Below are 26,028 nucleotides of genomic sequence, written 5' to 3'. Positions count from 1 at the left end.
TCTTCCCTCGCGCGACCCCGACGGCTGGAGAAGGGAGGGGAAAGCCCCGGCCTGCCGCCGCCCCCCACCCCCGCCCCCGGTCGCGCTCCCGGCCCTCACCGACCAGACTCTGCCCGGCGGGGCCGAGAAGAAAACCCGGAGCCCTGACCCGCCGCGGGGCCCAAGGGGGGCAGGGACGACAGGAAAACCCGGAGCGGATTCGGCGAGCGGGAGCGCCCAGGGCTTGCTGGTGCCCCCTCCCTCCTACAGCCCCTCTAATTCTCCAGTGAGATAATGTCTGAGGTGGGGGGCTGTTTGGCTTGGCCTTGGCCCTCAGGGGCGCCTCACACTTTCCGCCCCTGGCTGGGGCGCAGGGCAGCGGCTCCGAGGCTGAGTCACGGCCGGAGAGGGAGGGAGGGAGGGAGGGACCCGGACTCCGCCCCTCCCCCAGCGCGGGGATCCCGGGTCAGCCCGGGTGAGGGCCAGGGCCCCCCTGGCGCCGCCCACTGTGGTCCAACAGGTTGAGCTGGTGTCCCGCGGAGCCACCTGCTGGAAAGGGAAGGAGGCCCCCTGCCGAGGGGGCTGGGGAGGAGAAAGCGAGCCGGACCCGGTTCGGCCCGGCCGGCCTCGGGGAGCGGAACCTGGCCCGCGGTAGCCGGATTTGATTCCGTTTTACACCAGTGGGAGGGGCTCCCCGGGGTGCGCCGCGCGGCAGGCCCCGCTGGAGACGTCCCTCGCAGGGAACCTTCCTCCCTGGCGGGGGCACTGAAGCACGTATCCTGCCCCCCACCCCGGCCCGCACACACATCTGGAAACACCCGGGCCCCCCGGGTCTCCGGCCGGATCCCTGGCCCGAGGTTCCCACCCTCGCGGAGACTCAGTTTCTACACTTAGGGCACAGGCGGGATGGAGGCGGGGTGCGGGAGCGAGAGCGCGCCTCCCCTCCCCTTCGCGGCCCCGGCCCCTCCCCTCCGACAATGCCAAGGCCGCAGCGGGCACCGGCCGGAGCGCAGAGGCTGCCTGCCCAGGGCGCCGTTCCCTCCCCGCGGGGCGCCGTCACGCGTGGGGAGGGACGCAGGGTGCCCGCAGCCTCCACTCCCCGGCTCCCTCAGCGTCGGGGTGGGGCGTAGGAGCTGAAGCTGACGGCCTGGTTGCTCCCCCTCCCCCTACCTCCCGGGGCACTGACCTGATTATAGCCCCTCACGGGACCCCCCCCTTCAATCCCTTAAGTCCCCGCCTCACCCCCACTTGGCCTATCCTTAACCTCTCATACCCTTCCCTCCCGAGGAGGTGACCGTACAAAGGCCCCGCTTGGAGACCGAGAGCCCTTGATGGGGGCTCGGGCTCCCGGGCCACTGCGGACACTGCCCCCTCCCCCTTTCCCTCCTCCAGGTTTCAGGCCAGCCCCTCGGCTCCGCCCCCTCCCTGGCGGAACGCGAGGCAGGACCCGCTTGAGATGGGCGGGTGCGCAGGCCAATGGGCGGGCAGGGCGGTGGAGTGCAGGGGGCGGGGCGGAGCCGCCGCGGAGGCTGGATGGGGGTTGGGGGCGGAGCCCGAGTTAAGGTGGACTGGGAGAGATAAGGCTGGAGGAGAAAGAGGGAGAGGGAGGGGGAGAGGGACCGCGGCAGGTGGAGGGAGAAAGAGACCGAAGGAAAGAAGGAGGGAAAAAGAGGAGGGTGGGAAAGGCTCGGAGAGCAAAGTAAAAGCTTGCAGGAAGGGAGCGAAAAGGGAGGGAGGGAGTCATCTGCGCCCTGCAGGGACTGGCTGGACCGAGGGGTTGAAGTTTATATCCTTATTGGGCGGAGGGAGGGGGACCTGGGGGGGCGGGTGAAAAACCAGGAAGTGACAGAGGGTGTTGCTAAGGACTGGGGGGGGAGTTGGGGGTGGCAGGGGGCGGGGGAGGGAGGGGAGGGATGGGGGGAAAGCCAGCGGGAGGACAGGTGAGACAGCAGGACAGGTGAGGCGGGCCCTGTGGGGGGGCGGTGGGAGCCAGGTGAATGTACGGTTCACGGCGGCCCAGGGGGGGCGGGCGGCAGGAGGAGGCCGAGGGCTGCGGAGGAGGAGCCCCCCAGCAGAGAGCGGCGAGCGACTGACCGCGGCCTTCTGACCAGGACCGGAGCAGGGCCCCAAGCCCCCGGGCCCGGCGGGGGACGCGCTTCTCTCCACACCCTGTGCTTCTGCCGGTCCGGCCCGCGGACCCAAAGGCGGAGAGGTGAGTGTACCCTACTTTCGTCTCCGGCTCGGGGTCCCCCAGACGCGAGACTACTGCAGTGTCCTTCGTCTGTCCTGTAAGTGGGACCCCCCCCACGCACACACACACGCACGCTGACCAGACTCCCACCACTCCCCTTCCCCGGGCCTTCCCGGCACCCCGGGTCTCTGGAACGGATTTTAACCGCGAGGAAAGGTGGGCGGAGGGTCCCCAGAAACTTTCTCTGCACTTCTGGGATCAGACAGCCCGGCGGCCCCGGGATGGAGAGGGGGTGAGGCGGCGCCGAGCGCTGCCCCGGCCTCCGCCGTGACTTGCGGGGAGACCCCCGACCCGCCCGCGCTGAGGGAATGGAAACGCTGACGGACTCTAACTAGGACAAGCGGGGCCCCCCCGCGCCCCCTGGCGCGGTGGGCTGGACCCGGGCCAGTGGCACTGGGGGCGGGGGGAGCGCAGGAGGAGCCGCGGCTGGGGGGAAAGTTACCGGCTGGACTATTCGGTTTCCTGCGCCTCCGGAGCCGCGCTCCGGCTCCAGTAGTGGGGCTCGGCGGCGACCTCCGAGCGACACAGATCGACCCCTCCGCCCCAGTCCCTTCCTTCGGGCGCCGGTCCCGTCGCCACCCTCCCCGGGCCGGCTCGTGCCCCCAGAACCCGAGAGCGGGGGTGGATGACCGGGAGGAGTTCTACCCCCAAGCGTGTCCCCCGCCCGCGCCCGCGCACCTGCCCCTCCACAGAGTGGGGGTCGCTACTGTGTAGTCGTGGAAGCCACTGGGAGCGCCGCTGGCAGAGGGCTGCCATTCAAAAGGGTGGGGGGCGCCGCTTTCCACTCCCAGCTTTCGCTCTCTCCTCCCACCCCACCCCGAGGAAGAGAGCGACGTGTCCCGGCCACAGCGGTGGGGGGGGGATGGGAGTGGGGGGGGCGGCGTGGGCAGCGGGTTGTGCCCGGACACGTGCCTGCCCAGGCGCCCCGGCCCTGCTGGTGTTTGGAGAGAGGGCGGGTCCCCTGCCCCCCGCCCCGCACAACCCCCACGTATCAAAGGGCGGCTGAGACGTGGTGAGACCTCGGGGCGCCCTGTGGGGGGGGCGGGGAGCCTGGGTCCGGAGCAGGGGAGGGGCAGAGGCGCGGGTGCTAGCTGACCCACAGGAAACGAGCGCCGCTGACCTAGTTTGGGACACCGGAAGTGGGTGCTGAGGAGAGGGGGAGACCAGCAGGCTGTCCCGGCTTCCGGGCCAGGTGGAGGGCGTTCTTGAACTGACCCCCGCCTGAACGCCCCGCAGACCCCCAGCTGCAGCTGGGAATGGGAGTGAGTCAGCGCAGCGGTTCCCCTGCCCCCAGCTTATTCCTGAGAAGGGAGGCAGCTCCTGGGGGCTGGGGGAGCCAGACTGAGCGGTGAGGGGTTAAACCAGGATGGGGACTCTGCTCCCCGGGTATACGTGTGTGGGGGGGAGGCCTGGAGGACTGTGGGGTTGCCTCCTGCTCCCCCCCCCCCGCCCCGCAGACACACACCAACTGGTTTGGTCACCCCTGTACCTGCCTGGCACTGCTGGCCGAGCTGGCATGGAGTGGGCATCAGGCTGGGGGGAAGAGCGGGCACAAGGAGCGTTGTGCAGGGCTGGAGAGGGACATATTTGTGACTGAGTTGGGTGGCAGTTACTGTTCCTGGTCGTCGGTGGTGACTGGGGAGAAGGGCAGGGGGCTCCCCCTGGAGCAGCTGATGAAACATGAAGAAATCTCTGTCACTGTCTCCTGCCGCGGCCCCCGGGGCCCTTGCTCTCCCAGCGAGCCTCCGTGCCATGGTTGCTGCGGGCACGGTGCAGTCTGCTGGCACCCCCAGACACTGTCCCCTCCCTTGGGTACCACACCCCCCAGCCTCAGCACAGGGGTCAGAAAGGGGTCACTGTCACCTGAAAGGGGCTCTGGGGAAGGAGGAAGGCAGTGCCCACCAGGTTCAGGTGTCAGGGACAGAGGCCTGCTCCATTAGGGCCCTCTCATCACCACACAGCTCTGGCTGATATGGACCCAGTGTCTGGGAGACAGGTGTTGACCTCGTCCCCCTTCCCCACGGTGCCCCCTGGCACCCAGGGCCCCCAGCTCCTCCTTGGCCTAGTGCCCGCCCTGGGAGGGCGCGGCGGGCAGCAGCGGGGGCTGGGCTAACAATGCACCATCGGGCCCTTTGTGTGCTTGCACTTGGCACCCTGGGGAAGGGTGGGGGAGGGGCCCAGCGGGCATGGGGGGCGGAGCGCCTCTCGTGGGGACGGTGAAGGCTGGGGGAGAGAAGCAGAGAATGAAAGCAGGTGGGGAGGAAAGGGAAGTAGGTCAGATAGGGTGCTGGCCCCCCATTCCAGGCCGAGGCTGAGAGGACCAGCCCCTGCTCCTACAGCCTCCCAGGTGGCACCATGCTGCCTGAGGCACTGCCTAGGACCCGTCATTTGGGGTCAGAAGTCACTGCCCAGGGGACTGCTCACATGGAGGAAGCCTGGCCTGGTACTGCCCCCTTCTTGGTGGCTGAGAGACCAGTTCTGGTCCAAAGCCAAGGCCCTACAATGGGTAGTAAATGGGCTCCAGGCAGGGCACTGCCCTCTAATAGGGGCCTCCAGACCTGCTTCGGGGCTTCCTGCCTCTGGCCTGCTTGGTTCTGTGACCTGAGAGTTGAGACTGCCCTGCCACCAGGCCTTGGGGCCTATGGCTGTTTCGGCCTAGGGCTGAAGAGGAGAGTGGGGGGAGGAAGGTGGGAACAGGAGACGGATAGGACCCTGGCATGGGGTGTGCCCGCTCTAGCCTCTTCCCCCCTCCTTCTGCTGAGTAAACTCGTGAGTAAACTTGACGTTTTGCCCGGACAGTTTGAAGTTGCCTTGCTACCCCCCCACCCCCAGTCCTGCCAACACACAGGCGGCCAAGCGCCAAGACGGGCCTGGGGGACTGGGGGTAGGGGGTAGAGCTACTGTAGTCCACTCTTAGGGGCTTTGGAGAGGCAAGGAAGGCCCCCCACCCCCACCCAAGCAGCAACACTCAGGTCTTGGCAAGAATCAGCTGGGGCCTGTAAGGATGTGTCCAGAGCCTTGGGGAACCCGGGGAAAGTGGCCTCGAAACAGAGCCTCTCCCCACTTGTGACCTCCACCCCCACTAAGGAAAGGCACCCAGCCACCATCTGGCCCCTTGCATTGCCGCCTCTGATGTTCACAGGCTGCCTGGCCCAGAGGGAAAGCTACCTTTAGCAAATTCCGCGGGGAGATCGAAGAGGGCTGCCCTCTCCACTGCACCCTGTAGTTGAGGTGGGTGGGAGGCTGTGGCCTCGGTAACGCAGGCCCCTCTGCACTGAGGCCCCCCAGCTGCCATGGAAGGTCGCACCCTCATTTGCCAGCATGATTCCTTGGACTCACACCTGGGCCTAACCCCACACCTAGCTCCTTCCCCCGAACTCCCCATCGGACCTGGCCCTGACTCCCCCAACCTCTTCCCCTGCCTGCGAGCATCCTAGAACCAAGTCAGCCTTCAGAGTTCCGTAGCGAGCAAACACCTGTGCGGGATCCAGGGGTGGGGGTGCCCCAGGCAAAAGAGGGCTTGTGGCGGGCAGATGGACCCAGTGAGCCCCCCATGAACACACCAGTTTGCTACCAGTTGGTATCCCTAATTCCTCTTATGCCGTCCCAGTCCCTGCCAGGCTTCAGAGCGAGGCGCTACCAGGCCTCTGCGTTCGACCTCATGTCTCTGGCTTCGGTTTCCTTCCTGTTTCCATCCCCCCCCCCCAACTCCTCCCCACCCATATGCCCCTTTCAACAGACATCCTCTCCTCCTTCCTTCCTCCTTTCCTCCCCTTTGCCTGGGAGAAGGGGTCCTCTTCCCCTCCACCACGGATCTCCTAGCCTTTTACCTCTTCTAAAAAGGAGATTTCTGGCCAGATCCCCAGCTCTGCCCTCCTCACCTGGTCAGCAAGGCTCTGGGGAGGAGAATGCAGAACTTCTCTTCGGAACTACAACTCCCAAGGTACATGCAGAGTAACTGTGGTGCATCCTGGGAGTTGTAGTCCTCATGCTCTCAATTTGGTGCATTCTGGAAGGGTTGCTAGATGGGAGTAAAAGCCAGGACTGGGGTGAATTGGGACATGGGTGCTCTCTGCATCCCACCCACCCCGCTTCACCCTGTTCTCGCCGTCCTGTGCCCATGTAACACCACGTACCCACAACTAACCTCCCTCCTCTGCTGGGACATGCTGCCACTCTTACCTTAGCACCCCACCCAAGAGATGCCCCACCCTGGCTGCTGCCCCTGGCAGGGATAACACTGAGGGGCCCCATGAACCCCTTCCCTGCCCCCTGCCCTCCAGGCTGGTTCCCTGCCTTTATGGGGATCAAAGGGCAGAGAGCAGCCCCACCCCACTCCCTTGCCGGCTGGGGGCACCAGGGCTTTCAGGAGTTGCGGGGACTTTGGTGCCCAAGCAGATGCTTAGGCAGAGGGAACACTGGGAGGCTGGCACCCACCTTGAGGGACGGAGCTTTCAGTAAGTGCTCACGGGGCCATCCACAGGCTGCTGGGCGCCCCGAGTAGGCCCTGACTTGCACCGGGCCTCTAGAGGCGATGGCTGGAGAACAGGGTCTTGGGCCTTATCTGTCGGACCTGGGGACTGGACCCGTCTGGCTGGCACCAAGGCTCGGGGGTGGCCCTCCCCCACCCCAGGCCCACAGTTGGCATGGGGCGCTGGGAGCAGGGGGCAGGAGGGAGAGGAGGGCAGGACTGCCAGCATCCTGGTGGGTAGGTGCCAACCGGGCTGGGAGCTGGTGAGGGGCAGCAGGCCAGCGGCGTTGAGCCAGCAGCTGTTGGGGGGAAAGGGGAGGGGATGTTTCAGGGGCATTCCAGTGGTCCTCACCAACCTAGGAGGACTTGGATGGACCTCATGTCTGGGGAACATGAGGGCACCCCTTGCTCCAGGAATAAGGGACCCTAGGAGTTGTTTCAGTGGAACTGTGTGGCCCACCCATCTCCGGGCTCAGAGCCTTCCTGAGTTGCCCCTCGGGCCCAGGCGGGTCCCACCCAACCGGCCAGGGTGGCGGAGGCTTGCGCAAGGGGTGGGGCTAGGCGCTTCCCAGCAGATGCCCCCTCCTGGCTCCTTCCTCTTTCGGTGCCCACAGCTCCCCCCATCTGTCCACCCCCCTCAGGCCAGCTCTGTCCCCGGAGCCCCCTGGCCACTGGGGGCTGGCACATGGGCTGCCCCCTAGCCTGGTTGGCAGGGGCTGGCGCCCGGGCAAGGAACTGTGGTATGTGAGTGGGTTTGGGGTGAGGCATGGGGAGGGCGGGGTGCTGCCTTGCCCAGCCTCCGAGGGCCCCAGCCCAGGACAGGGTGGGGAGAATTCGGTCAGCTCCTAGGGGTCTCAGGGGCCCACTGGGGACCGGAGGGCTTCCCTGTGGCCCTCCTCGGTGCCACATGCCCTGAGGGGCCGGGACCTGGGCACCTGTCAGCCCTGGCACTGTCTGTCCAGGGTTCCCCTCCTCCCTCTTCTGGCCACTGCTGCCTCCTGTCCCCTCCCCTCCCTTCTTCCTTCTCCCAGTCCCACCTCCAGCAGCCTCTCCCGTGGCTCCTCCTCACCTCTGTCCTCCTGGACTGTCCCAGCTCCTACCATGCCTACACTCACCTTTTTCCCCTTTCAGGACTGAGTAAGGCCGAGCGGGGGTGGGTACTGCCGGGGCTTTGGGCACCACAGGCAGAGACTTCAGGCCCTCTCCCACGCTGCCAGCCCTCTGGTAACCCCTCCCCCCAGCTTGGAGGGAGGGGGGACAGCACCCAGAGGGTTAAGGCTCTAGGGGGGAGGGGCTGGGCCAGGTCGTGGGCGGCCCCTTTGAAGGAGGGAGCTGGAGCGGGGAACAGCCACCCCACCTCCCCCCCCCAGCCAGGCCCTCCCCCACCCCTCCCAACCTGCTCCCCCAGGGGCCAAGAGGAGTTGCCGGCAAGGCCCCTCAGCGCTCAGGTGAGTAGGCCCTGCTCCGGCTGGGGAGATCAGGCCCCAGGGGCGGCTTGGAGGCCTAGAATTGGCCAAGGGTCAGAGAGGGACTGAAAACAGGCTAGGAAGAGGGTGTCCAAACTTCCCTGGGAAGGTGGAGGGAGCTGAGGGTGTGAGGAGCGCTTCGGCCCCAGGGGCCCCAGGAGGACTGAGAAGCAGAAGGGGCCTACCGGAGCCCAAGGACTGCTGGGCCAGGACAGGAGGCTGGACAGGCTGGCAGGGAGCCGGGCTCCGGGGATCGGGCTGGGGTGTCCTCTGGGGCTGGGGGGCTCAGGTTTCTGCCTGCGGCTTGGCGGGTGTGGGGTTACCAGGCGGCTCGGTTACCCAGCCTGAGACGCTCGGCTGGGGGGAGGGGGTGGGCACTGGGCAGACCCTGGCACCTTATGCCGGCTCCTCGGGCCCTGAGGGGAGAGGGCATTGCCTAGGCAGGTCCCACTTAGAGCCCTGACGGTGGGGGTCTGTCCTGGTACCGTCGCCTGGCCCAGGGTGGGTACCCTCCGGGGAAAGCCCAGCAGTTCCAGGGCTGGAAATTCTGACGGGCAGAGAGGCCTAGGTTGTCCCCCCCACCCCACCCCACATCCGCTCTCTCCGCACCAGCCCCCCCCCCACCGCCACCATCCTCCCCAGCTGGCCCCCAAATTTCGGTCCTGTGCTTCTTCTAGAAGGGTGGCATGGATCCCCTGAGTGTGGCCATCCTATGGCAAGACCAGGCCTTGGAAGGCAGGCCTGGCTCCTTGACTCGATTCCCCAGGGCCCTCTCTCTATCGGCCAGCCTGGGCAGAAGAGAGCAGATGCTCGGAGCAGGGCGGGATGGAGGAAGCGGGAGAGGCTGGAGTGGAGACCTGAGGGTAAAGGAATGAGCGGGCAGGGCAGCTCCTGGGGGCCAAGGGCCGAGGAGGCAGGAGGCTGGCCAGGGCTGAAGGAGGGACAGCAAGGATGCGTGGCGGAGCAGGCACAGGGTGGGCCGGTCAGCAAGGGGACTGGAAGGGGAGGCCAAGGATGGGGGCCCCAGGCATGGGGCAGGGGTCCCCAAAGGTGAAGGAGGAAGGCTGGGGAAGGGAATTGCCCCCCTTCCCTCCTCTGACATCGTCCCTCACACCCCCCAGTGTGGCCTGCAGGGCGGGGGCCATGGGCTAGAGCCGGTGTCAGGGAAAGAAATGTGGAGGGGCACTGAGACCTCTCTCGTTTCAGGGAGCACCAGGAATTGGGGATTTTGAGGGAGGAGAGGCTTAACCCCCACGGCACCGGGAAGCAGCCAACTCCCCTGGCCTCCTTCCCCCTTCGTGGCTTGCGGTCTCCCTTCCCCGCCTGGCCCCCAGGAAGTGTGAGTGCTGGGGGTGGTGAGGTTAGGAGGGGGGAAGCGGCATGTGGGGGATGGGCAGGGCACGCACTTGCTCTGAGGGGCTGGGGTGCGGACCCATGGGCTCTGTAGGCGCCAGGGGATCCCTGGGCCCGGGGCTTTACCTTCCAGGCCAGTACCGTCCTTCAGGGGACTCCCTCAGCCCCTGATCCCGCCTTCCCGACTGGGCAGTCCAGGTGGCTCCAGCCCCTGGGCTCCAGAGGCCCTGGAAAGAGGAGGAGAGCTGGGGAGCCAGGATTCCTGGGTCCCTGAGGACTTTGGACCAGCTGTCCCACTTCCCTACCCCCCTGGTCCGGCCACTGGCCGAAGCCCCACTGCTGCGTGCAAACCGAGCTCCAAAAAAAACAGGAAGAGAACCTGAGGCTGGAGTTGGGGCGGGGGCGGGAGGCAGAAAGGAGAAAGAAGTGGGGGGGTGGCTAGCCAAAATGGGGGGTGGGCGCTGGGGAGCGCCCCAGGCCCCCATCACCTGGAAGGGGGATGTCACAAGCTGACCTCACCCTCCCTCACCCTGAGCAGCTGCACCTGCAGAAGCCTTTTGGGTGGGGGGTGTCTGGGTGCCTGTGTCTCAGCCTCATACCTGTTCTCTCTGTGCTAATCCCAGCTCCGCCCACTGCCCCCCACACTAAGCCTCACTCCCCTAATCCCCAGGGTGTGGGGAAGGGAGGCCAGCTTCACTCATCTGCCCCTTGGGGGCCGGATCCCTGCCGCATCCCTGTGTCAGGGCTCAGGTGCCCCCCGGGACACTGCCAGAGGTCAGCACCTGGAAAGACTTCCGGGCTCCTTTCCCTTCCCGGTCAAGGCCAGTGCTCTCCACCTTTTGTATCTTGGCTAAGGACACACCCTGCAGGTGCCCCAGGACACTGAGGAGTTGGGGGTTTAGGGGCTCCTACCTTTGTCCCCTCCCTGCCTTTCCCACCCAGAGTCTTCCCCCCACCAAAGATGGGGCAGGCTTGACTCAGGGCCCAGTTTCAAGAGAGCTGCCCACCTGCTTGGCCGGTCTAGCAGGCCTGACAGTGAGGGGAGCCTGGGGGGGTGGCGGGAAAGGGGGAGCGATGGGGCGGGGCCCCCAGTTCTTCCCCCTACCAGGCAAACAAACCAAACAGACCTTGCCTGGTTCCCTGGCACAGCCGCCCCCCCCACCACACACACACCCATGCCCACAAGGCCTTAGCAAGAGGGGGCATGCCAGGCTGGGTGGGGATGGGCCGCCCTCATGGGGCGTCAGGGGGCTGGGCCCTTGGGGATGCAGATGTGGGAAGGGTGCCCAAGGTGGGGTGGGCATCCTGGCACTGGTGCCCCGCCCCGTAGATGATGTGGCTGTGAGTGCCCCCTCGGCCTGGTTGGCACCAGCATTGTTCTAGGCGGATCTAAGTTGGCCTGGGCGCCAGAGCCCTGGGTAAGGGCTGGGGGAGTTTCCCAGAAGCTAGAGAACCTTAGAGCACCTCCCCTTCCTACGAGTGTCCTCTGCCTCTCCCCTCCTTCACTGCTACCTCCTTGCCGTGGGTACTGGACTTGGGCCTAAGGGGTTAAACACCCACCCTGGCCCAAGCACCCGTGTGAGTTGCAAGCACTGAAGCAGCCTAAGCCCGTGACCTGACAGCAGGGTCAGCCAATCAGCACCCTGCCATGCCGAGTTGCCGCGGAGACTGGCCCGGGTGGGAGCAAGGAGGCGGGCCTAGCGGCAGAAATGGGTGAGGTGGGGAGGGAAGGAGGGAGAGGGCTGGGGCCAGCCACGTGCCTGCGGGTGCCCAGCTCCAGGCCAATGGACAGCGAGGACAGCCCCACCCATCCCCCTTGGGAGGGACGGGATCCGCCTGGGCGCAGGAGGGTGCCCGCTGCCGCCACTGCCCACCCGGCCTTTGCTTGTTCCCAAGCCCTGGGGCCATTTGCCACTTGCTGTTGTGAAGTGTGGGCAGGGAAGCAAGGCGAGCTGGGGTGGCTCCCAGGGAGAGAAGTGGCTTGGGAACTCCAGGTGGGAGCAGAGGGCTTGCTGAAGGCACCTGGGTGTCTGGACCGGAGAGGGGAGACACGTGGGTGCTGCTCCCTGAGGGTGCCCTGCAGGAGTCCCAGCGTCACAGGGAAGGTGACAGGCAGAGACAATGCAGCTCTTGTGTTCCCAAGGGGAAATCTGTGGCTCTTGACCCCCCCCAGCTCCCCGAAAAAGCCTTTTCCCTCCGCGGTGGGGCTGAGCAGCTGTTGGGAGTGGCAAAGAAGACACTGACCAGGGTGAGTGGGACCCGCCCTCGTCAGCCTTTCCTGTTACAGAGGAGGAAACCGGCTTCCTGGGGAAAGGAAGTGACTGATCCAAGGTCATGTAGCTCATAGTAACTTGACTCTTTGGGGCGATTTGAGGCAGGGAGACCCAGCTGTCCCCAAGCCTTCCCAGGAGAGGCCATTTGTGGAATCTGCCCCGGGCGAGGCCTCATTCCTACCTCCCAAGGCCAGAATATTTATTGCACCCCCCACGTGGTCTCATTTAGCCGATGTCCCCACAGGCCTCCGGTCCGGTGGAATCACCCATAGAGTAGACTAGGAAGGAGGCTCAGAGACGGGTGTGTTTAAAGTCAAAGAACTCAGAGCCATAGGGGCAGGTTTCCCTCTCCGGCAGCCGGCTTCAGAGCCCCTTTCTTTCCAGGCCCCCCATCTGCACTTGCTTCAGACTCACCCCCCCAGTGTCAGGCCCCAAGGGCTGCGCTCTTGGGACCTCTGCTCCCACCTGCTCCTTGTACAGCCCCGGAAACACACGCCCAACAGAAGGGACTGTCCCAAGGTCATTCAGCAACCTGGCGGCAAACCTGGGACTCAGGCTGCGCTCCTCACTCCCAGGCCAGGCCCACCTGCCGCCCTCCTGTCCCCCCACCAGCCTCGGGGTGCTGGGGGGCTGCAGTGCCTCCCTTGGAGGGGAGCACCTCTGCTAGAAGATAACCCTCTGGGCCTGGTGCTCTCCACTCTCCCAAAGGGCCATGGATGGGGAGGGAGAGGTGTGGAGGGAGAGGTGCCATGGCAGCTGCGGCGGGGAGGGGTGGAACTGGAACTTGGCCTATTGGCAGTGGGGGAGGGGGCGGGGATGATGCTTATCTGTGCGGGGCAGGAAGCACCAGAGCCAGGCCCTGACACCCCAGCAAAGGGTGGCTGCTCCTTGGCCCCCTGGGGGAGGGGAGGATGTGGGGGGAGGGATGCTGGGAGCAGTGTTTCCCTTTTGGCCTGGGGGGGGGCGGCGAAATCTAAAAGGGGAGATGAACTTTTAGCGGGTGGGGGAGGGGAGGAGGAGGAGGGTGAAGGTGAAGGTGCTGGGAAGCTGCCTGGCGAGTTTGCAGAGCCTCCGTGGAGCCCTGGACCCTCGGGGGGGTCACTTGGGTGGAAGTGCCCGGAGCAGACCTTGGTACAGTGCGAATCTTAGCTCCGTCCTTGGCCTCGCTAGTGCCATCAGAGGCTGTCACCCCACTTCTCAGGTGACCGAGCCCCGAGTCCTTCATGAAGCCTGGGCCAGGACCCCAGAGCTCCCTCCAAAGGCAGGCGAAGCAGGCGGGGCGGCCAGGGCAGCTGGGAACAGGACTGTGGGCCCGCCGCCTGGGTCTGAACACCCTTCTGCCCCTCAGAAGTTGGAAAGTCGCTTCCCCTGTCTGCGCCTTGGGTCCCCTGTCTGTGAGAAGACTGCTTCTCAGTCCGGGGAGGCTTCTGGGTCTGAAGCACTTGGGAGCCGAGCTGGCAGTCTGCCGGCACAGAAGTGCAGGCCGAGAGCCTTTCACCTGCCCCTGTCCTCCACCCCGCAGAACAAGATGGGGAGCCCCGAGGACGACCTCATCGGGATCCCATTCCCGGACCACAGCAGCGAGCTCCTGAGCTGCCTCAATGAGCAGCGGCAGCTGGGCCACCTGTGCGACCTCACCATCCGGACACAGGGCCTCGAGTACCGCACCCACCGGGCTGTGCTGGCCGCCTGCAGCCACTACTTCAAGAAGCTCTTCACTGAGGGCGGCGGTGCGATGGCAGGGGCAGGGGGCGGTGGCGCGGCAGTGGGGGCCGCCGGGGCCGGCGTATGCGAACTGGATTTTGTGGGGCCCGAGGCCCTGGGTGCCCTGCTGGAGTTCGCCTACACGGCCACGCTGACCACCAGCAGCGCCAACATGCCCGCCGTGCTGCAGGCCGCCCGGCTGCTGGAGATCCCATGCGTCATCGCAGCCTGCATGGAGATCCTGCAGGGCAGTGGGCTGGAGGCCCCCAGCCCCGACGAGGACGACTGTGAGCGGGCCCGCCAGTACCTGGAGGCCTTCGCCACGGCCACGGCCACGGCCTCGGCCTCCTCGGGAGTTCCCAACGGAGAAGACAGACCGCCCCAGGGGCCCCTCCCGCCCCCGCCCCAGCCCACACCACGGCCAGTGGCCCGCCGCAGCCGCAAGCCCCGGAAAGCTTTCCTGCAGACCAAGGGGGCCCGGGCAAACCACTTAGTGTCCGAGGCACCCACGGTACCTGCCCACCCCACGACCTATGAGGAGGAGGAGGTGGCGGGGGGCAGAGTGGGCAGCGGCACAGGCAGTGGGCTGGGGGACAGCTACAGCCCTCCAGCGGGGACTGCTTCACCCCCTGAGGGGCCCCTGACTTACGAGCCCTATGAGGGTGATGAGGAAGAAGAGGAGCTGGTGTACCCTTCTGCCTACGGGATGGCGCAGGGAGGGGGACCCCCGCTGTCCCCAGAGGAGCTGGGCTCGGACGAGGACACCATTGACCCTGACCTGATGGCCTACCTGAGTTCGCTGCACCAGGACGCTCTGGCCCCAGGCCTGGATGGCCAGGACAAGCTGGTGCGCAAGCGCCGCTCCCAGATGCCGCAGGAGTGCCCGGTCTGCCACAAGATCATCCACGGGGCGGGCAAGCTGCCGCGCCACATGAGGACCCACACCGGGGAGAAGCCGTTTGCCTGTGAGGTCTGCGGCGTCCGCTTCACCCGGTGAGCACTAGGGGGCCGGAGACCCAGCAGGGGGGGGTCCCCGCCCAGAAGGACTGGGGGTGTGGAGGTCCCTAGAGCCACTGGAGACACCCAGATTGGGAGGCCGGGAGAAAGAAAGGTGAGGGAGGTGGGTTTGGCTCAGGACAGCTTTGGGGTTGGAAGCCCTGGAGGGGGTGGTGGCGCTGCTCACCTGCGGGGGGGGGGGGGGGGGTGTCGGGAGGGGGTGGTCCCGGGCCTGACCGGCACCCCTCCCCCTGCCCGCCAGGAACGACAAGCTGAAGATCCACATGCGGAAGCACACGGGAGAGCGCCCCTACTCTTGCCCGCACTGCCCAGCCCGCTTCCTGCACAGCTATGACCTCAAGAACCACATGCACCTGCACACGGGGGACCGGCCCTACGAGTGCCACCTGTGCCACAAGGCTTTCGCCAAGGAGGACCACCTGCAGCGCCACCTCAAGGGCCAGAACTGCCTGGAGGTGCGCACCCGGCGGCGCCGCAAGGACGACGCGCCCCCGCACTACCCACCCCCCTCCGCCGCCGCCCCGGCCACCGCGGGCCTCGACCTCTCCAATGGCCACTTGAACACCTTCCGCCTCTCTCTGGCTCGGTTCTGGGAGCAGTCAGCCCCGCCTGGGCCCCCGGTCTCCACCCTGGGCCCCCCTGAAGATGAGGAGGAGGAGGGGGCACCCAGGACGCCTAAGGCTGAAGGTACCATGGAGTCCTCTTAAAGAGGGCCCGTGGCCGTCCCCAGCAGCACGCGGCCAGGGCGCCCATGCCAAGCAGTGGGGGCACGCGGGCTGGACAGGGCTGGGGTCCGGGCGCTGGCCTCCCTGGCTTCAGCAGTCCGCCCCTGTCGCCCCAGAGCCCTCATTCCAGTTCCAAGCTGAGAAGGCTTTGGGGTCGGGGGCTCCCCAGATTGGGGTGAACTCCTAAGGAGTGATCCCCGATAGTACGTCTCCATTTCCAGCTGTTTGTTGTGAACGGTGGGGCCCTGTCAACCCTCCCCTGCCGCTCCTGGGGAGTAGAAGCAATAATGTATTTCTGATTTGTGGGGTCCCAATTCGGCTATGCGGGTTTCTAGGGGGTAGGGGGCTTGGGACCAAAGCCTCGCCCCGCCCCCATGCCCCCAGGGGTTTGGCGGAGTCCGGGGGTGAAGGACCGCCCCTCCCTCCCCTTCTGAGACCCCCTCCTTCCTGCTTTCTGTTCCTTTCCCCGGCAGAGAATTATGCAAAGGGGGCGGCCAGGAAGGGTGGGTGGGGGGAAGCGAGGTAGAGGCTGGAAAGCCTCGGGGATTGGGCCCGCCGGAAGGAGCCATCCTCGCGCCCCCACCCGCACCCCACCCCCACCCGCACCCTCACTCCCCCCACCCCCCACCCCCGCCAGGCTCGGAGCGCTGAGTCACGGGGTCCTGGAGGAGCCGGGGGCGGGGTGGCCTGAGTGGCTCGCCCGCCCCTGGGGGCAGCGGGAGGGGCCGCTCCGCTCGGCTCTCCGCCCCGGCCCTGCCCTCCCCTCCCGCGTCCCCGGGCAGGGAATGTCTTGTTCCCGCCGCTCCCTCCCCGGGGCCAGAGGGCAGGGCGGGCCGGGTGGCTCCTAGCCTCCTCTCCTCCTCCCGCCCAGGTGCGAGCCGGAGCCGCCGCCGGGCCGCCCCTGACTCACGCCGCCCCCAGGCTGGCGCGGCGCGGGCTGCGGGACGGGTGAGGGGCTGCGGGCTGCGGAGCGCGCGGCGGGCGGGCGCCCCCTGGCGGCAGTTCCCGCGAGCCGCGGGCGCCCGGGCGGGGGGTGAGGGCGCCGGTCGGGAAGGCGCGGGAGGTGGGGGTTCCCTTGCCGGCCCGGGCCCCGCTGGGCCGCGGAGTGACCCCCACTGTTCCCTTAGGACGGAGTCCGCCCGGGCCTGTACATAGCCTCTTCTGTCGGTCTCGATGAAATCTAGTTTCCGATTTTTAACTACCCGATTCTGCTGGAGGGGTGTCCGCCCCCTCCCTTGCTGGGTGCTCCCCCCCGTTGCGGCCTGGGCTCTGCCTTGCACTATTTCCCCTCCCTGGCCTGGCGGCCCCTACCCCTTCCTAAAAGGGGCAGGTTAAGGGGCCCGGTGCTCTCCCTTCCTCCCCTGCACCCTCATGCCCATTTGCACAGCTGCCCAGGTACCCCCAGGAGTGAGGGGGTGTCACAGGGAGGGGGTAGCGGGACCAGTCCCTGTATCTATTTAAAAAGTGATGATGTAATATATTGGGGTTGGGGGAGGTCGGGTTGCCCTGGGCCTCATCTTAGCATTTCAGGTGATGGGGGAGACCTGGGGCCCAGCCCCAGAGAGCGAGGACAATGTGACCTCCCCCCTCCCCCCTTGCGGCTTCTCCACTCAGTGCCTTAGGGGGGGAGGCAATTTCCCCCCCTCCTCTTCCCCTCCTCTTCCCCTGCCCCCACCTCGGGTGTAAAGGACAGGAAGAAATAATAATTTAAGACTCACACCCTTGTCTGCCTTTGGTTCCTTCATTTTGGGGGTAGGTGGGAGGGATCAGGGGAGGGAGAAGAGAGACGGAGAGGCCGGGCTTCTGGAGCTGGAGGGGGACTGCTGTGGGGCAGAGGGTTTGGGAGGCCGTCTGTCCAAGGAGGGGCAGAGGCAGGGTGGGAACCCTGAAAGACTGGGCACCCGGTAGGAGCTGCTAACTGTGTGTCCTCTGCGGAGGCCCCTTCTCCTCATCCAGGTCACTAGTGAGGAGGGCAAGGGAGTGGCGCAGTCAGGGATGCCGTTTCCACAGGTGCACTCCTGCCCTGTCCAGACCAGCCTCCGCTGCTCCCACGGTCCCCACAGGATCTCAGCCTGTGGCCCGAGAGCCCCAGTTTTAGGCTGGTGCTGAGGGACCAGTGGGCAATCCCTTGCCCAAGGTCACATGGCCAATAAGGACAGAACCAGGAGTGATCTCGGTGGTACGGCTCCATGGTCAGGGATCAAGCTTCCCTCATCCCCACGACCCCGCTTTTAAGTTCAGGGAGCCCCCAGGAACCTCTGAAAATAAAGCATCACTTCCTCCCCAGCCCCTCAGCTTACCGTTCCCCCCCCCCCCGCCTGTTCACACCAGCACGTGCCCATCGCTCTCCCACCCCGTTCCCACCAGCCCCCGTCCCTCCCCCACCCCGTTCCTACCAGCCCGTGCCAGTCCCTCCCCCGCCCCATTCCCACCAGCCCATGCCCACTGCGATTTGTACGCCTCCCAAATGAAGGCTGCTTGTCTTTCTCAAACCTGCTGGTACATGGGACATTGCAGAGGTCCTGCCAGTGGCACCTGCCCCCCGGGGCCACAGCTATCTCCCCAGACATCTGCTGCACCCACCCAGGGGCCAAGACCAGACCAACTGCTATGTGGCCCCCACCCTCCTCACTGGGGACACCCCCACCTCTCTAGCCTTCCAATCCTTGACCTCATGGCCACAGAGGCCTCTGCCCCTGCTCCTACTGGAACAACCCCCCAACCTTGGCCGCCTCTGGATTTATCCCAGAACTTTCCCTGACCATGACCCATTCTGTGTCCCTCCTGCTCTCACATCTCAGTGAGACAGGGACCTTGGACTTCCCTGGGGAGTCAGTCCCTTTTCTACCCCAAGGCCAGTCCTATCACACGCTTCCTGAAGACACCCCCATTCTCTCCCCAGTGTCCTTCCCCTGATCCACCCAAAAAGAGCCTTCAGCCCTCGGGTCCTGGTCTCGAAGAAAGCCACGTCACCCAGCACCCTGGACTTCAGTCCGGCTGCGCCGCGCGGGCGGCGTCTGTGCCTCTGAGGCCCCCGAGCCCGCTGCTGCCCACACTCCCAGGGCAGGTGTTTTTGCCCCCTAGACCCGGTCCTTGCAACCGTCCACTCCCAGCCCCTTCCTGGCTCTCAGCAGGGCTCCCTGCCCTCTGAGCCTGCAGGGAACGGCAAGGCCAGCGGCCTGGAGGGCACTGACTCCGCTCAGGGGATGCCACTCTCCTGAGGCCGCCGCGCCACCTGGCCCAGACCCGGTCCCTCAGGAAGGGCCTCCGAAGGGCCCAGCTCTCCCTCTTCCTGGGTAGCCCCACATCCCTTCGCACCGGCCCCCCAGCCCGCTCTGCCTGTGCGGGGCGCGGACTCCCCGCTCTTCCCCGATGAGCTTCCTTGTTCAACTCCGGCAGTGACGTCCGCAGGGACAGGACTGAGCGTCTCTGGCTCTGACACCAAGCTGCGCACAGCTTCCTTCTGGGTCTTCTCTACCTACTGGCCTATGGCCCGTTACGGTCTGCTCTGGCTTGGGCTTGCTCGGGACCACGAGAAATGTCCCCACAGGCACTCCAGTGACCTCTCCGCCACCGCCGCCGCCTCGCCCCTGTCTCTGCATGATTATGCTGGGCTCCCACCTGCTCCAGCCTCTCCCCTGCTTGGTTTGTGCCTGAGCCCCTCAGGGTTCTGCCCGTTCCCCTTCGCCCCTCCTGTCCTGCCCTCACCCTCCTTCCCCACTGTAATAACTCAAGCCTGGCGCCACAGGCCCAGACCCCAGACCTTTCGTAGCGGCCCCTGGGCGGCCGGCTTCCCCACGGACAGCCCAGAGCTCCCCACCCGAGCCCTCCTCTTTCCCCAGAGCCGGTCCTTCCGCTCGGCCGGCACCACGCCGACCCAAGAGCTCCCCACCCTCAGCACCTCCGTCCTGAGGCCGCCCTGGCTTCCCACTGCCTTCTCAGCTCGTGTCTTAGAGGACCGCCAGGAATGTACGAGGCCATTTCCTGGGATCTTCAGACGGCCAGTAGGGCACTCAGCCAGCTCTCTACCCCTCGACTTCCCAGCTCATCTCAGCGCCCCTGACTCAAGTGACAGACACACACAGCCTCTTAAACATCTCCCATTCTCTAGGCTCCCCCCAGGCTCCTCGCCCCCCATGCTCTTCTCTGCCCCTTGACCCAGTGGACACCCAGGTTACCCCCGAACCCACTCTTTTTCCACTTGTTCCCTGAAGCCCTCATTAATTCAACCCCATCCCAACCCGGCCATTCTGTCCCCTGCCTGACCTGGCCTGCTGCTCTCCTGGACAGGGACACCGGCCCGCTATCACTCCCCACCGCTCCATAGGCTCGTTCAGGGCAAGCTGGACAGGTCCCCCCCCAACTCCGCCACGAGCCCTTCACCTGTCTCCAGCCCTAGCACAGGGCCACGCACCCCAGGGGCCCACTGCACACATGGCAGACGGCTCAGGCCTCCCAGGCCCCAGGTCCTGCTTTCTGCTCACCTGACCTCGGAGCTGGACTCCGAAGCAAGGGTCCTGCCCAGGGCCTCCTGCAGCTGGTGCCGCAGGAAACGCTCCTGCTCGGGGTCCTTCCTCCGAGCGGCGGCCAGCCAGAGCCGGGGGCCCTCCTCATCACTGGAGTCCCTGCGAAAGCCTCCCATCAGGCGGCAGCTCCCACCGCCCCCACGGACAGGACTGCAGCCACCGCATCCCCTGGAGACTCACAGCTCCAGGTCCAGGCCCCCCAGCTGGGAGAGGGGCGCCGCACACACGGAGCAGGTGTTGTCCAGGAGGCGGAAGCAGGTGGGGCAGAAGAGACCTGCAAACACCAGGAGGGCAGGAAAGGGTGGCTGAGCTAGTCCATCCACCCCGCCACCAAGCTCCCCTCGCCTCCAGCCCTGCGGGGACTGTCCTCACAGAGGGACAAGCCAGGGACCGGCTGCAATGCCACTTGCGAACCAGTGGTTACCACCAACAGAATTAAGGCAAACACGGGGAAAATGAGCTTCTCATGGTTCTCTGTAGACAAGAACATGTGGTCACGAAGGGAGGGGCCCAAAGTGTGAGTTCCAGAAGTCCACAGAGGAAGGACCATAGCCAATTGTCACACACGACCGTGGGGAGTCCCCACAAAGAGAGGTCCCTCCTGGGGTCTCACCTCGGCAGCCTGGGGTGCTGCAGGACACAAAGTTCTCCGTGTCCTCGGGGTCGTGGGGCTGCCCGCAGCCCAGGCAATAATCCTGGAGTGTCCAGAAGTGGCTGAGCACAGGGCCCAGAAAGTAGCACCTGGGGAGGAGTCCCAGATACTGACTCGCCAGCCCACTCCACACCCAACACCCTCCAGCTGGGGCAGGCCTCCCCGCAGCCTGACCTCCACCCCCTGTAGCTGCAACCTCTGTGTCCCGCCTGCCTCCTCCCCCCACTGCCCACTGCGCAGAATTCTCATCCCTGTCTCCCTGTTCGCACACGGATCACAGTGAATGGGCACCCTCTGCAGCCAAACCTCGGGGACTCAAGGAGGACAGGGACCCACTGTGACCTCTGGCTCTTTTTCTGTCCTCTCTTGCCCCACTTCTGCAAGGGAGGACAGTGGGCCCACCGCCTGGACAGCTTCTGGAGGACACTTGCGTGGCCCTGGTCAGCCGCACGCCGTCTCGCTGCTCGGTGCACGGTCGCTGGCAGATTCGTTCGGTGGCTCAGAAGTAGGTTGTAGAGGTAGGAGATCCTCTCCTGGTGGAGGGGAGATCGGGGCTGGGATCTGCCTTGATCCCGTCTCATCTACCTGGAATGCCTTCTGCCCCCATCCCCACTCCCTTCCTTTGCCTTCTGTCCACGCCTACGAATCCGTCTAGGCTAGGTTCCGATGCCCCTTCCTTTGGGAAGCCCCTGGGCTCCCCTAGGTGGGGTGACCTGGTCTGTCCTCTGGGTGTTCATAGCACTTTCTTTATTCCTGCACAAAAACACTTCTTCCTTGTAATATCTGGTTAAAAGCCCGTCTGGCCTTGAGACCGTGAGCTCTGGGTGGGGTCGGCTTCATCCTGGCACGGGGTGGGGAGGGCTCCGCCACAGCTCCGGGACTGATTGGCGAGCGAGCACCCAACCGCTGGATTTCCACTCACGCCTCAACATGCCAGCGCGGACCCCGGTTGCCATGCCCTTCACCACACTCTGGGGACGACAAGCTCCTTCTCAGCCAACGCCCCCCAAGAGGCACCCCTGCTCTCAGCACCCCTGGGGCCTGGAGACCCGCTGTCCAGGTCATGTGCTTAGCGGGACTTCAGCCAGAGGAGAGAGGACCGGCGCCATCGAGGAGTCGAAGCTCCCCAAAACCAAGACAGATGGCCGCGGGCTCCCAGCGGGCAGGGGGACAGCGGCCGTGGCCATGGCTGCTCACCTGCTCCCGCGAGGGATAGTAGGAGGCGCAGATGGCCCGCCGCAGCCTGCTGACATAGTTGCCGAATAGCGTGACGAAGAAACTCAGGCCGTACAGAATGCCTGGGGGGCAGCAAGGCCAAGAGCCACATCTGCGGGTGTGGGCCGCCGGCCCCCCCGGCCCTCACGCCCTCTGCCACGCCTGTTCCCTCCCCACCCCGTGCCCTCACGGCCAAGGTCGGTACCGATGACGATGTACCCGGTGGCATCTGGCTCCGAGGGCCTCAGGAGGCAGTGCCGGGACAAGATGCTGATGTTGCGTTGCTGCAAGACGTCGAACGCCGACACCAGGTCCCGGTAAATCCTCCCGGTGTAGCCAGTGCCTTCCACGGTTATGGACACTAGCACGGGGCCTAGCACAGCGCACTCTGTGAGGGCCGGTGCCGGGGGGCGGGTGGTGGGACAGGGAGGCTCGCAGCCCCACCCCCCAGCCAGGGGCCTCTGCTGCCCCAGGGCCCCACCAAGCCCCTGGCCCCCAGGAGCCTCTTTGAGAGGCCTCGATGCTCCATGAGTCCGTCCCCCGTCCCCCGTCCCCGCGACGGCCCAGAAGCGTTCACTTTCAAGCACTTGCTAATGTGCTGCGTGTCCAGTGGTGGCGGGCGCCGGGCTGAGTGCGCCGGTGACTGCATTGGGCACTTTCTAACTGCCACCGGCCTCTGCGCAAGGGATGAGAGTCATGACACCCTGTGGCCCCCGCGTGTTCATCACCACGGCCTGCCAGGCCCTCCCACACAGGGCGTCCTGGGCCCCTTCAAGCGACCCGGGGGCTGCGCCTAGCATCCCAGCTCCGAAGAGACGACTGAAGCTCTGGGGGTTCGGGGACGGCCCGAGTCACCGCTGCAGGGGGCAGGCTCCCCGACTCCAGGTCCTGTGCTTCCCACTACCCCGTCTGGTGGACCCAGGACGCGGAGGCAGGGGTCCCAGGCGGAGTGGAGAGTTGGCGGGGGCAGGATCGGGGCTGATGAGTGACAGTGACCTAGGGACCTCCAGGCAATCCCCGGGACCCAGGAGGCTGGGGGGACGCCGACCAAGGGGACCGCAGCGGGAGGCCCCGGGCACTCACTGCGGGCCACGATCTCCCCCTGCAACTGGTACCGGGCCAGGTCGAGCACCCAGAAGACGGCGTAGTCCAGGAAGACTAGGGCCAGCACGAGGAGGAGGTGCCGGGCGAGGCTGAGGACGGCCAGGGCGTAGAACATCTGCTCCCACCCGGACAGGAAGATGGAACCTGCAGGGAGGGCCGTCAGGAGGCCACTGCCTAGTCTCCGGGCAGAGTGCGCCCCATTCCGAGCCAGGGCCTGTTTGCCCATCTGGTGTGGAAGCTGGGATGGTCCCTGGACGAGGGTGGGAGGGGCTCTGAGGCTAGAGGAACCCTCCCTCCTGGGCAACCCAGCCCCAGCCTCCCAGGCTTCCTCTCCATATTGGCAGGTTCATACTTCCGGCATCACCCCCAAAGCCCCCCTTCCCTTAGCTGGCAGCCCCTCCCCACCTACACTTCCCTCTGTCGGGATGTCCAGCGCCCCCGGAAGCTTCCTCTGCCCTTCTGTCTATGTCTGGGTGTCTGGGTGCCGGGAGGCATCCTCCTTCCCACTTTGGGACCGAGGGCTCCCCAGAGACAGGGCTGTGCACAGAGCCCAGGGTCAGGGCTGGGGTGAAGGGGAGACCCTGGTGTCCCCCTGGGTCTCGGTCTCCAATTTTGGGGCCCTCACCAGGCTGGATATAGCGTCTGGCTTCATGGGCGCTGAGGGGCAGCACCGTGGGCAGCCCCGCCTCAGAGCGGATGGCCTCCATGCGTAGGAACCGGCTGGTGATGTACACGTTGTCATAACTGACCCAGTTCAAGTAACAGTACCGGTAGAACAGAGCTCTGGCAGGGTAAATGGGAGGCCCCTCAGCTCCCCAGCCTACACCCATCCCACGTCCCTCGGCCCCCAGGCTCCAGCCTCCCCAGAGGCCGTGGAGGCGACCTGGCACCTCGCAGCCCAAGCCCCCAGCCGGACCCCCCTCACTGGAGGTAGAGGAGTGAAAGCAGCAGAGGCGTGGTGTAGCCCATCAGGGCCAGGGCCTCTCGGACACCGTGCAGCTTCAGGCTGACGGCTTCATGGAGGTCCAGGGCCACCTGTGACAGGCTCCGAGAGGCGTTGAGGTCCACGGAGAAGTGGTGGGCGGCCGTCACATTGAACTCGAACTCCTGACGCACCCGGTTAATTAGGTTCCTCACAGCTGGGGCCAGCAGGTGCAGGGGAGCCGGAAGCCAGGAGAGTTAGTGGGGGCAGGGCCTGGCACAGCTTGCAGACCAGCCGGGATCCCCCCACCCCGAGGAGAGGAGAAGCCCCTGCGGTCCATGCTGTCACCACCAGGGGCCTGACACCACGGCCCCTCTCTGTGACGGCCCATCTCAGTGCCCTGCCCTGGGCTGGGAGGACGGGGAGGGGAGCAGGAAGCCCGGGTCCTCCCCCTGCTGGGCCTCCCACTTCCCCGCATCCCTTCCTGGCACCTTTCCTCCCTCCTGCATTCTCACTGGGGACTGGGAGCACGGCTGGCCTGGAGAGGGGAGAGTCCCCAGGAGCACCCCCCAGCAGGGCTGGGAGGGGTCACTCACGGGTGCCAAGGGTCTTGCGCAAGAAGGGCTGGATGTACTTGGGGATAACGCAGAACACCTGCACCACTGGGACCCAGAGACCGAGCGTCAGGGGAGGCGGAGGCGCAAGGCTCTCCCGCTGCCTCCGGGTCCTCTGGCCTCTCGCTCTTGCTGCTGACCTCCGCACCGGCTCCAAACCGGCTTCTCCCAGCGCCCCCAGGGCCCCCAGCGGCCCCAGCGCGGGCCCAGCCCCGCCGACGGACGCCCTACTCACTGGCCCTGCCCCGCAGGCGCTCGCCGGCCCTCACCACTGGCCAGTCCGCACAGCGCGAGCTTGAAGGGCATGAGCACGTAGCACAGGTGGTAGGCCCAGGGGACGACGTGCATGCAGCGGTCCTTGGCGTCGTCGAAGACCCGCGCACACTTGAGGTAGGGGTTGCCCAGCTCGGCGTTGCACACGTCGCCGATGTGCAGGAGCCAGTACCACACGTTGCGCAGGACCCTAGCTGGGGACAGCGGTGGGGCTGGTCCCCAGGCCCGGAGCCCCACAGCCCCTTGGCTGGGACTCGGGGACCCCGGGGCAGCACCCAGCGCGGGACCGCGGTCAGGGGCCTGGCTGCGCCGTATCCGGCGGGGGCCAGTCAGCACCCAGGAGGGGCCCTGGGCCGTGACGTGGGCACGGGTGAAGAGACAGGGTGAACTTTGAGCCCCACCCTCTAAAAACACCCCAGCCATGCTGACTGTGCTGACCCACGTGCTTCACGCCGTCCATGATGGACCGGAAGAACTTGCGGACCCGGTCAGCCACCTCTTTGGCTTTCTGGGCAATGGCTTTAATCTTGTTCAGGGCACCTGGGGGCGGCAGGGGTGGAGGCACTGGGGGGCCGGTTCTGCCCGCTGCAAGGGGGGGCGGGGGTGGGGAGCAGAGTGGAGAGGAGGCTGCCCGCAGGGTGTGGGGAGATGCAGCGGGCCAGGGAGCGGGGGGGGGGGGGGGGTCCAGCAGCCGCAGGGGACGGAGCGGGACCACAGAACGCGCAGCCATGGGCCCAGGGGGCCTTACTGACAAGGGGCTGCCTGGCCTGCTCCAACGCCTGGGCGGTCTGGTTCAAGGCCAGCTCGGCCCCGCAGGCCACGGCCTCGCTGGCTTGGGTGAAGTTTCGCAGTGTGTTGGCGCAGGGTCCCTGCAGCACCAGCCCGAAGGCGGCCACCAGCAGCAGCGTCCGGCCCTGCCCTGGGGGAGACGGCTCCATGGGCCCAGGGCCCCGGCTTCACACACGGAAGCCTCCAGAAGATTTCCCTTAAACCGCCCCCCATCCTGTAAGATCCCTCATGCCCCCCTCCGCCCCCCACCCCGCACTCACTGGAGAAGGCCTGGGGCAGCAGCAGGAGGACTGTGACCCGGACCTGGCGCGAGAACCCCATGCCCAGGCTGAGGAAGGCAGCCAGAGTGAGGGTGCCCACCAGGCAGCCCCAGGGGCTGTGTCCTTCCACTAGCAGCTGCAGGAGCCCATAGGCCGTGGCCAGGGACATGCCCAGGCTAAACCCCCCCAAGCTTCGGACCACGGCCCGCGCCACGCTTGGCTCCTCCGTCCCCAAGGGGAGCACACGGTCCTTCGCGAGTCTGGGCATGACTGCTGAGACCCAATGCCGGCCTGTCTCCAGGAGATGCCCTCCAGGTTCTGTGACCTTTCCGGGGCCCTGGAATCCCTCGCCACATTCTCAGGTTCTGGAAGCTTGTATTGTGTCTCGGAGAGCCCGACCGGCTCCAGGACTGGAGACGGGGACACAGGTCTCT

At 66.2% G+C, this 26,028-nt stretch overlaps 2 protein-coding genes across 7 annotated transcripts; one reads left to right on the top strand and one right to left on the bottom strand.

The window, feature by feature from the left end:
- Positions 1-1,876: 1,876 nt before the first annotated feature.
- On the top strand, positions 1,877-16,958 carry ZBTB7B (zinc finger and BTB domain containing 7B). Of its 4 annotated transcripts, none has more exons than XM_047705033.1 (4): positions 1,877-1,936; positions 2,091-2,191; positions 13,316-14,490; positions 14,756-16,958. In XM_047705033.1, the coding sequence occupies exons 3-4, from the start codon at positions 13,322-13,324 to the stop codon at positions 15,219-15,221; spliced, it is 1,635 nt and encodes a 544-aa protein (XP_047560989.1). In that variant the 5' UTR covers positions 1,877-1,936; positions 2,091-2,191; positions 13,316-13,321; the 3' UTR covers positions 15,222-16,958. The 4 variants fall into 4 exon arrangements, with proteins under 4 accessions (XP_047560989.1, XP_047560990.1, XP_047560991.1 ...); XM_047705034.1 differs by having other exon boundaries at positions 1,886-1,919; XM_047705035.1 differs by lacking the exons at positions 1,877-1,936; positions 2,091-2,191 and adding an exon at positions 5,571-6,687.
- A 17-nt stretch (positions 16,959-16,975) lies between these two features.
- On the bottom strand, positions 16,976-25,985 carry DCST2 (DC-STAMP domain containing 2). Of its 3 annotated transcripts, none has more exons than XM_047705027.1 (15): positions 25,595-25,985; positions 25,294-25,464; positions 24,984-25,085; positions 24,542-24,739; positions 24,255-24,320; positions 23,662-23,875; positions 23,362-23,519; positions 22,716-22,880; positions 21,838-22,020; positions 21,615-21,715; positions 20,820-20,950; positions 20,379-20,506; positions 19,946-20,039; positions 19,724-19,864; positions 16,976-17,199 (listed from the first exon to the last, which is right to left on the bottom strand). In XM_047705027.1, the coding sequence occupies exons 1-15, from the start codon at positions 25,860-25,862 to the stop codon at positions 17,154-17,156; spliced, it is 2,166 nt and encodes a 721-aa protein (XP_047560983.1). In that variant the 5' UTR covers positions 25,863-25,985; the 3' UTR covers positions 16,976-17,153. The 3 variants fall into 3 exon arrangements, with proteins under 3 accessions (XP_047560983.1, XP_047560984.1, XP_047560985.1); XM_047705028.1 differs by having other exon boundaries at positions 21,838-22,005; XM_047705029.1 differs by lacking the exon at positions 24,255-24,320.
- Between the last annotated feature and the right edge of the window lie 43 nt (positions 25,986-26,028).

The sequence above is a fragment of the Lutra lutra genome, chromosome 15 (assembly GCF_902655055.1).
Source record: "Lutra lutra chromosome 15, mLutLut1.2, whole genome shotgun sequence".
NCBI classification, from domain to species: domain Eukaryota; kingdom Metazoa; phylum Chordata; class Mammalia; order Carnivora; family Mustelidae; genus Lutra; species Lutra lutra.
Note: the sequence above shows the minus strand (reverse complement) of the source record. Positions and strands in the feature narration are given on the sequence as shown.